General features: G+C 62.3%; 1 protein-coding gene across 1 annotated transcript in view; it reads left to right on the top strand.

Moving 5' to 3' along the window:
- The first annotated feature begins 3598 nt into the window (after window positions 1-3598).
- Window positions 3599-10123, top strand: part of NOL4L (nucleolar protein 4 like) — a 128463-nt gene continuing 121938 nt past the window's right edge. Inside the window, exon 1 of the mRNA XM_086701960.1 lies at window positions 3599-4031. Coding sequence (XP_086558086.1) covers window positions 3711-4031 — 321 coding nt within the window. The 5' untranslated portion in view covers window positions 3599-3710. The remainder of the gene's footprint in view (window positions 4032-10123) is intronic.

The raw sequence follows: 10123 nt of genomic DNA, 5'->3' as shown, positions 1-10123 counted from the left end.
GAGAAGCTTACCTCCCCCCCCCCCCCCCGCCGCCCCCAGCATGCTCTGGGGCAGGACCTCTGCTAAAGGATGCCACTGACATGAACAGGCTAGAAGTCCAGGGATCCGTTTCAGCAGAAGGGGCTTTGCTTTGGGCTCATTCTTCTGCTCGGCCATCTCTACTTTTTTTTACCGGTACTTTTTTGGGGCATGAGGCTGAGATGTGCCTAGTATAGAGTAAGCTGACACACGGGAGGAGAGGGCAAGGCCTCTGACCTCCAGGCACCTTGATCACAGACCACTGGGCTGCCCTCCACTCCTCACTCCACCTCTGCTCCTCAGTCTCTCCCTTCTTTACAACTCACCAGTGGCTTTGCATCACGTTTAGAATGCAATCCAGAGTCTAGGGTCTCCTGCCTCCTCATTCACTTCACTCTAGCCACCCTGGCCTTCTTTCAGCTTCTAGAAAATGCCAATATCTTTCCCACCTCAAGGCCTTTGCACATGCTATTCCCTCTGCCTGGAATGCTCTTCCCTCAGAACACAGCCTAGATGGTTCCTTGTCATTTAAGTCACTGTTCAAATATACCACCTCAGAGGGGCCTTCCCTGATCCCCTAAGGAAAGCCGTCCCTTGTGTCCATTTGTTATCACAGCTCCCTATTTCATTCAAGGCCCTTTCCTCAAGCTGTAATTATTTTTTTAAAGATTTTCTTCTTTAATTTTTTAAAAGGAATCTCTATTCCCAAAGTGGGGCTCAAACTCACAACCCGGAGATCAAGAGTTGAATGCTCTACTGACTGAGCCAGGCAGGTGCACCCCCCAAAGCTGTCATTGTTGATGGCTGATCTGTTCAGTGGCCATCTTCCCCACCCATTAGTGTGCTCCACAAGGGCAAGGACCTTCAGAATCCCCTGGCTAGATCCCCAGCACCTGGTGCATAATGACTGCTCAAGAGAGGTTTGTTGAATGAATGAAACACAAAAAGTATCAACAATCCCCATTTTCCTCCTTGAATACTTTGCAACCGTATGAAGGAGAAAATGGCATTTATTGGGCACCTGTTATATACCAGGCGCTCTCATGTATATGATTACATCCACGACACCCACGCCATTAAATAGGTGATGAAGTTGATGAAGTTGGGGTTCAGTGAAGGGTGGACTGATGGGCTTATTCAGTTGGGAAGCAGCCACCTGGGACCCGTGGACATGAAGAATGCCCTGGAAAAGAGCGGTCAGGATCCCATCCCAAGTCTGTTTGACTCTACCCGAAGCCTGTGTTCTTTCCACTGTGCTACATCTTCTGCCACAATAGAACCCAGCCCAAGATTGGTAAGCAGGTTTCTAGGTTCTGAAAGGCGGGCAAAGACCCAGATTTCATGGACAGGTGGTCTGGCTTAGTGGTTACTCAACTGGGTCTTGGAACTGAAGAGAGAGACCTGGGCTCCAATGGGGGGCCCCACCACCTAGGCACCAAGGCACCCTTGCTGAGGGTGGTCGTTCACAACGCTAAGTGAGGGCACTTTTCCTCTCCGGAAGGAAGTCAGCTGTGAGGGTAAGTGTCCACGAGTATATTGGAAAAGTCAGGGCGTGGGGCTTCCAAGTCATGCAGAAGCATACCTCCGGGGCTGGGTGGCCTTTGGGTGGTGCCTTCCCCTCTCTGAGCCCCAGTAGTAATCTCTGAAAAATGGACACGCCAGCATGGAACCAAAAAGAGCTCTTGGGGAGATGAAGAAGAAAAATGACTGTGGAGTTGTTGGTGTATATAAAGTAACATGGAAATGTAAATTATCTAAAAATAAATCTTCTATGTGAAATGCAGTGCGAGGTTGGGACTTGGGAGACCTCTTCAGTTCTTTCAGCATTTATTGGCACCAACTGTGTACCTGGTACTGTGCTAGGGCCTGGGCATAAAAGGATGAGTCAGACATGGGTCCTGTGCTGGACTGGAGCTCCCTGGTCTACTGGGAGAAGTGGGGTAGGCACATACATTGCGGGGGTTTCCTCCCAGTGGGATGGCGGGGGGAGACTTCATGTGGGGTGTAGTAGCAGGAGACAGACAGCCCTGGGCTGCAACCTTCCCCTCCTCCCTGCATGACCTTGAACAGGTCAGGCTACCTCTCCAGGCCCTAGGCCTTCATCTGTAAAATGGGCCAATCCTCTCTGCCTCTGAGATGCCAGTACATGGCACACTGTAGGTTCCAGGGTGTGGGACCTTGGCTGGGGGTAGCCACTGGTTTCTATTAGAAGAAGAAAATGGCCCTGCACAGGTCACAGTCTGGGCCTCGGGTTTGAGTTGGTGACTTACAGGAGTGGCCTGGAAATACGGGGGTGGCCGCCAAGGAACACTAAGGAGAGAAACCAAGTAATTCCTCACAACCTGTTAGGAAAGGAGGGCAGAAATACTGGGGAATTGGCCTGGGCCTTTATTTGTGTTAGTGGTTTCATTAAGGGGGAGAGGGTCAGCTCTACCCCAAGGTCAGTCCTGCCCAGGGAGGAAGAGGATAGGGGACTACCTCAGTTTACTCAGCAAGAGCTTCTAGGTGCAGGCATGAAAGCAGGGTGTCTTGGGAACGAATTTGTGGGTGTGCTGAGCGTGGCCTGAAGCCTTGGTGGAGCTGGCCTGAGTGAGGCCACGGGCCAATGTTGACGATTTTCCTGGGGCCTGGGGCTGTCCCAGAGCAGTGGGACTGCCAGAAGTAAGGCCGGCTAAACTTCGGGGGAATTCAGGGTGAGGGGAGAGGGAAGGAAGTTTGGGGGCCCCAAAGGGCGGCGGTTCGGGGTTCCCCAGGGGGAACACTGCTCTTCTGGCGCCGGGCTCGCACCGGAGAAATCAGGCCAGTTGCGGGAGGGAGGGAAAGGCGCCTGCCCGGTACCGCCCGCGCTGGACTAAAATCGGGCGGGGCCGCCCGGGGAGGCAGGGACGCGTGTGGCCAGGCGGGGTCTGCGCCCTACTCCCTGCGAGACCGCCGGGTCCGGGCGGAGCGCGGCCTGCGAGGCTCCCGGCCAGGCCCGGACAGAGGAACTCGGTCCCTGGGCTGGGCACTGCGCGCCTGCGGCTCCTGCCCTCTCCGCGGCTACGGGCGCGGCGGCCCCGGCGCCCCCAGGGGCCGGGCCGGGGCGGGGTCTGGGCCCCGCGGGCGGGCGCGGGAGGGAGGGGGGGGGGGACGGCGGCGAAGGCTGCGACGCTCTAACAGGTGGGATCCCGCGGCGTGGTGGAGGCGGGCGCGGGAGGAGGAGGAGGAGGAGGAGGAGGAAGAGCAGCGGCAGCGGGAGCCTGAGCAGGAGCAGGATGAGCCGCGCGAGCTGACAGCCGCCGCCGCCGCCCGCGCCCAGGCTCGGTCTCGCTCCCCGCGCCCGGAGCCGCTCCCCGCCTCCCGCCTCCCCCGGCCGCCCGCGGGGCGGCCCGCCCCCTCTGCACCTCCGGGCCCGGAGCTGCCTCCATCGCTCCCGCATCCCGGCCGGGGGGGAGGAGGAGGCGGAGCAGGAGGCGAGCCGGAGCCGCCGCCGCCAACGCCGCCGCTGCCGCCGCCCGAGCAGGACAGAGCGCGCCGCAGCCCCGCGCGTCCGGCCGCCGCCCGTGCCCATCAAGCAGCCGCGCCGGAGCCACACCGCGGGACAGCCCGGGCCGCGGCGCGCCCCGGCCCGGCCCGGCCCAGCCCAGCCCAGTCCCGGCACCGGGCGGCCCGGCGGCCGGCCCGCCCCCGAGGGCGCCGGGCGCGGCGGGAGGATGCCGAAGCCGACGCTGCTGCTGCGCGGGGGCTGGGAGCGCGAGCGCAGCCCCGGGGACTCGGAGCTGGGCCGCCAGTTCCGGGACTGGTGCCTGCGCACCTACGGCGACTCGGCCAAAACCAAGACGGTGACACGCAGCAAATACCAGCGGATCGCCGAGGTCCTGCAGGGCGGCGGCGGGACCGGCGCGGGCAGCGGCCCGGCGGCCGGCGAGAAAGGCAAGTTCCAGTTCTGGGTGCGCTCCAAGGGCTTCCGCCTGGGCAGCGGCCGGGAACCCAAGATGGGCCAAGTGGTGTATGTGCCGGTCAAGACGGGCTCGGTGAGTGCGCGCGCGGCGGCCGCGGGCCGGTCCCGCCGCGGGGCTTGGGGCGGGCGGGGACGGGGTGTGGGGGTGTGGATGTGTGTCCGAACGTGTGTCCCTGAGGTTGTCCGTGGGTCTGGCCCGCCCGGGGCGCACGCGTCTCTGCTCACCCGCCTGCCCCGGCCCGCCCAGGCAGCGCTCCGGGTTCGGGGCGTCCCTGCCCCCCTCTGCGCCGCTGCCCGGGCCGTGGCCCTGCCGAGCGGGCTGTCCCGGGCTGCTCACCCCAGCATGTTCCGTCCTCCCGTCCCCTCCCCCCGCCAGCAGGCGGCTGCTCCGAAGCCCGAGCCTCCCCCCAACCCCCCGCCCGCCCCGGGGCTGCCTGTCCCGGGCGCCTCGCGCTCCCGCCCCCGGGCCGGCTGGGCGGTGTGTGTGTGTGTGTGTGTGTGTGTGTGTGTGTGTGTGTGTGTGTGTGTGTGTGTGTGTGTGTGTGTGTGTGTGTGTGTGTGTGTGTGTGTGTGTGTGTGGAGGGTGGTGCTGCGGGAGGGGGGGCAGGGGCAGCCACGGGACGGGGAGTCCACTCGACTCCCCAGCGCCAGGATGGGGGGGCCCTCCAGGGCACTGTCTCCCAGACCCCACCCGGGGCTGGCCCGGGGAGGGGCGGCCCGAGCCGCAGCCTGGCGCAGGAGCAGCCTCGCGCGGGTGGGTGGGGCGCCCCCTCCGCCCCCCGGGCCCCTAGCTCCCCCCCTCCCTGGGACGGGGGCGGCCTGACCTATCCATCCCCTCCCCTCCCCCGTCCCCGGGGCCGGCCGGGTCCGGGCGGGGTGGCGTGGGGGAGGGGGCGGGGAACCGCAGCCGCCGGGAGGGAGGAGGCGGGCGGCCGGGCGGGGGCGTCCCCTCCGGCCCGGGGCGCCCTGGAGAGGGCGTGCGGCGCGGGCCCCGCGGCTCCCCCGCCGGGACCTCATTGTTCTGCAACGGGTGGGGGCTGGGGGGGGGCGGCTGCTCCCGGGGCGCTGCTGAGCTTTGAACTTTCCGTCGTGGAGACCCTCCATTAGTGCGTTCAGCCCCCGGCCCGGCCCGGCCCGGCCCGGCCGGCCTCCCTCCCTGCCCCCCTCGCTCCCTCCCCGGCCTCGCCCGGCCCGAGCGAGCGAGCGAGCGGGGCCGCCCCGCGCCGGCCTCCCTCCCTCCCTCGCTCCCCCGCTCCCCCCTCTGTGCTCCTCCCCCGTCCGGCCCGCCCGCCCCGCGCTCAGCCCCGTCCCCGGCCGGAGCGGGCTCTTCACACACAATTGATTCGGTCGTTACGAAAAGTGCACTTGTCCCCTCCCCCTCCCCCTCCGGCGGCCGCCCGGGCCCGGCCCGCGGGGTGAGGGGGCCGCGAGGGAGGGAGGCGGGAGCCGGGGAGCGGATCCGGAGGCGCCTCCCCCCCGCGCCCAGGGGACGGGGCTGCAGGCCGCGGGGAGTGGGGAGCCGTGAGCGCGGAGGGCGGGCGGCCCATCTGCGAGGAGCGCTGATAACCGCGCCGCTGCCGCTGCGGCCGCCAGCAGCCCATCTGCGCCGCTGCCGCCTCCGGCCGGACCCGAAGCATGGGGCCCGGGCCGAGGGGTGCGCCGGGGCGGGATTCCCGGAGGGGGAGGCTGGAGCAGTGTCCCACCCTGCGCGAGTCAGGGACCCCCCCCCCCCCCGCCGCCAGCCCCAATCAGTGCTCTCCCCCAAACCCGGGGAGTCTGGATCATTGTCCCCTCCCCTGATGGAGGCAGGGACCCCCCCCCCCCCAAGCCCAAATCAGTGCCCACCTTCCCTTAAGGGGAATATGGGTCAGTGCCTTTCCCCAGCGTAGGTCGGTCTTCCCCACCCTGCCTTCCTTACCCCCTTGGGTTCTCCCCCATCTTGGGCTAGTGTCCCCAATCTAAGTGTGGTTTTTCCAGGTCAGTGGCCCACCAGGTGGTTGACTGGATCTGTGCCCCCTGCCCTGCGACAGTGCCCTCAGCCATCCAGGCCAGTTAGCACCTCCTACCCCATCCTGGTTATCCCTCCCCAGGGAGCTGAGAGTCTTGGCTCAATCTTCTTAGCGGGCAGCAGGGTCCCCCACTCTACCCACTCCTGAAGTTGGGAGGCAGGTGACCCTCCGAGTTGGCAGCTGGCTCACTGCTTCTCTGCATGGGTTTACCTCTTCCCTAGGGAGTGGGCATCCTGGGGCAGTCTCCCTATCCTCTTAGCGATACTGCTGTCTAGGCAGAGCAGGGGTGATTTCGAACCAACACACACACACACACACACACACACACACACACACACACACACACACACACACACCCATGCAGGCCACACGCAGAAATTCAGTGCTAGGCCTGGGTTCCGGGTCCTCGAAGCCCAGCTAGTCTCTTCAGACCCTTCATGAGGCCCATGCTGACCTGCCTTGTCTGCCCCTGGCATCAGGGGCCTCATGAGGCTCCACCCTGACTCCCAGACCAATAATAAGCCTTCCCCAAGGGACCACCTGCCTGGGAGGCAGGGAAAGGGGACCCAAGTCTCCCTGCCCAGGCTGGGGGGTGGGGTGGGGAGGGAGGGGGGACAACGAACACAGAACAGACGTACCCTCCTCTGACAGCCTGCCCCTCCAGCTCCCTGTGCCTTCTTGCCTGGCCTGCTGGTCCCTAGAGAGCCTGTTAGTTACCTGCTGCTCGCCCAGCCAACTGGAGCCAGCCGCAGGAGATGCCCCTGGTCCTGCCACCCCCCCCCCCCCCCCCCCCCCGTCTCCAAGCACCTTCCTGGGGCTCAGTTTTTATTATTTTTATATTTCCATTTTTCTTTTCACTGATCTAAGAGGAACAAATCCTGCTGGGAATTCTGGGCCAGCCATGGCCTCTTCCTGGCAGAGGCTGAATGGGACCTTCTTTGAAAGGTGCAAAGGACATCCCCTACCTTCACTGGCCTACACACACACACACACACACACACACACACACACACACAAAGTTGCCATTGCCTCTGGTGGCAGTTGGGAGACATCCTGTAGTTTTGTCCTGGGTGGGTTTTTGTGAAGGTCATTGGGCCTTAAACCTTCGTCTGAGGCGTTTGTTCAGTGCCCACAGGCCTGGTATTGGGTATTGGGGCGGGTCAGACTCTGCCTGCTCCTGGGCGCCCAGCTGGTGGGGGAGGTGGGCATCTCGAAGGATGTGATAAAGAAGCCCGCGCACGGAGCCACCAAGGGAGGGCGGACAGGCAGACCGATTTCAGGCAAGAGGGGGTGTGGGAGTTGGGTCGTCCAGCAGCTGAACAAGGGCCCCCGGCGGGCGCGGTGTGCGGTCCCAAGGGTGGCCATGGTATGTCATCTCTCTTCCATGTTGTTCTCTGGCTGCCCCCTCCCTGGGCCCCCTTTCCTCCTCCCACAGCCATATGCGGTGCTATGGTCGGGCCCTTCCCTAGTCCCGGCCGGCCGGCCGCGGGTCGATGATCTGACACCACTTGTCCTGTCCCATCTGGCCCTGAGCTTTTCTGGGTGTGTGTGACAAAGGCTTAATCTGTCCGGACGGGCCCAGGGCGGAGAGGAGGGCGAGGGGAATTGCTCTGTGCCGGGGCCTCCTGCAGCTGGGGCCCGGGCGGGGGCGGGGCGGGGCGGGGGTCGAGCCAGAGCCTGGGCGCGGGGGAGAGGCAAGTTGGTCTTCAGTTTGCAGGTTGTCACAGGAAATAGAAGTGGAGGCGGAGGGCTGAGGGGAGGAGGGCGGAGTCCTCCACCAGCGGCACGGGGCGCTCTTGGGGATAAGATCTTTTTATGACAAGAGCCAGCCGGGGCCTCCTGACTGGGCAGAGCCTGGTTAGGATTTATTATTTCTTGTGTTTGGCCTGCTCCAGCCTCCGTGCGCTGCCACGCAGAGGAAGCAAACCCCTTGGACGCGAGACCCTCTAAATTCGTTCCAGCGTCGACCACAAAGTGAACCAGCCCCTTTCCTTTTCCCCTGGTCTCTGAGTGGGGCTGTCCCTGGGGCCTGCAAGGGCCACAGGTTATGACTGGGGCAGGGCCCCGGGCCATCTGTCAACTCCCAGGACCTCCTTGGAGATAGATGTTCTCAGCTCAACTCTACCATTTTCCAGATGGGAAGACTGAGGCCTCGAGAGAGGCGGTTTCCATTGGTAGGGGGCAGGACTGGAATGCAGATTTCTGTGCTCCGCAGTGGGCGTTGTGGGCCCATCACAGGCCATGAATCCCCCCATTAGAGCCCCATTCCCCCGAGGGGAAACGCCAGCTTGCCAAACCCCACTGTCAACATTAGGCTTTTGCGAGCCGGACCCCAGGTGTTCCGCTGGCCAAATTGACTAATGGTGGTCTTTTCCCAGTTTGCAGACAACGTTCATTTAGTGGAGAGCGTTTTCTCAGTCTTCGGTCTTTCTCCCCAGAGCTTTTGTGTAAACCTTTGGCACCTGCGGCCACTGGTCTGGGCGGGAAATGGCCTCTGACTTAGCACAGTGTAATATACGCCATGACCTTCGCTTGAATTCCTCGATGTTTCTTGCTTTTCTCCAAGTTATCACCACACTGACCATTTCTGAGTCACCTACTATGTGCCTGTCACTGTGCTGGGGTGCTGACACACACTAATTTGTCAGATTCCCAGGATGGCCCCCGGGGGTCAATGACGTTATTTTCGCTATCCTTCAGATAAGTGAACTGAGGCTCAGCAAGGTTCAGAACTTCCTTAGCGCCATGCTGCTGACAGGGGCAGGCCCTGAGCTTGGGGACTGCTTGCACACATCTCCATTCTTACCTCATCTGAGGGGCCTTGCAGCCTGATTCATTGGAAAGCACAGGTCCCTTCGTGACAAGCTTTCAGTCCATTACACCTTAATCTGAATTATAGTTTATGAGAATCCCTCTGTTCAAGATGTCACAGGCTAGTGCTTGAGGCAGGACTGGCTCCACACGAGGTGTCAGGGGACTTTCCTGGGGCTCACTAGGACGGAGAAGGGGTGAGAAGAAGGGAGGAGGCCTGGGTCCTGAGGGACTTTTGAGGAGAAGGTTGACAATGGCATCTGGTGTGGGCCCTGTTCAGATTTCTCCTGAGTGTCAGAAGTGGGCAATTTTGTCAATTAAGCCTCGGTGATTTGGGCAAATGTGGTCTCAGGCACTCTGGGGGCTCATTTTGGAGCCTGGGTGATGCTGGAGGATCAGGCTCTGCCTTCCTGGGGTCTCCCCTCCAGGTCCTGGGTCACTCTCTGCTGGGCATGAGGACAGGATACCCCCTTCTTCCTTGGCTAAAACCTGGCATGGCCCCAAAGACTGCCTTCTTGTCCTGGGGTGTCTGAAAGTCAGGAGGCCCATCTGGGACTCTAAAAATGCTACTGGAAAGACTGGGGGGTGGGCAGCCTGTGTCTGGGGCTGCCCAGGGACGAAGGTCGAGAGCTTGACTCAGCCCCAGGCCAACTTGGGCTTCTCCAAGCCAGCTCTCCACTTAGAGATTGTGGGATTGATTGAGTGTTGTGCACAGGTGCGTGTGTGCTCACGGGGTAGAGCGTGTGTGTGCATGAGGAGGCTGTGTGTGTGTGTGTGTGTGTGTGTGTGTGTGTGTGTGGCAGTGTGACTGTGTAGGTGTGAGTGTGCTTGTCCATGTGCAGGCTGGGGATGCTCGTGTGCCCAGGGCAGTGTGTGTGTGTGTGTGTGTGTGTGTGTGTGTGTGTGTGTGTACAGGTGGAGGGGAGACTGTGTGCTTGTGAGTGTGTGTGACCGTGGGCGTCTGCGTTGGCAGATGTGCAAGCACCTGGGGTGTGGGCATTGGCAGAGCACTAGCGTGAGTGTGTGCGTGCACACATGTTCAAGCTCCTGTGGAAGAAATCCCATCAGTCTGGCAGTGCAGTGCTGACAGGGGTGTCCTTCATCATAACAGAATCGGCCCAAGCTGCCGTCCTGGCCCCCACTGCCCCCGGAGTCTCAGCAGCTGCGGAAGTGAAGTGTGAGGGAGGCAGTGGACAGGAGAAATGATGCCTTGTCCCTGTCCCCATGACGGTGGCCAAGGCACCTCCCTGTTTCCAGCCTTCCTCAAGCACCGTGGAGGGTGGGTATGCCCTTCTGGGAGAGAGGGCTCAGCCTACTAGAACAAGGACTCCTGAGTCCACTTTCT

The sequence above is a fragment of the Puma concolor genome, chromosome A3 (genome assembly GCF_028749965.1).
Source record: "Puma concolor isolate L17-30 chromosome A3, mPumCon1.1.hap2, whole genome shotgun sequence".
Lineage (NCBI taxonomy): Eukaryota > Metazoa > Chordata > Mammalia > Carnivora > Felidae > Puma > Puma concolor.
The sequence above is the reverse complement of the archived record's forward strand: the minus strand, read 5'-3'. Positions and strand labels throughout refer to the sequence as shown.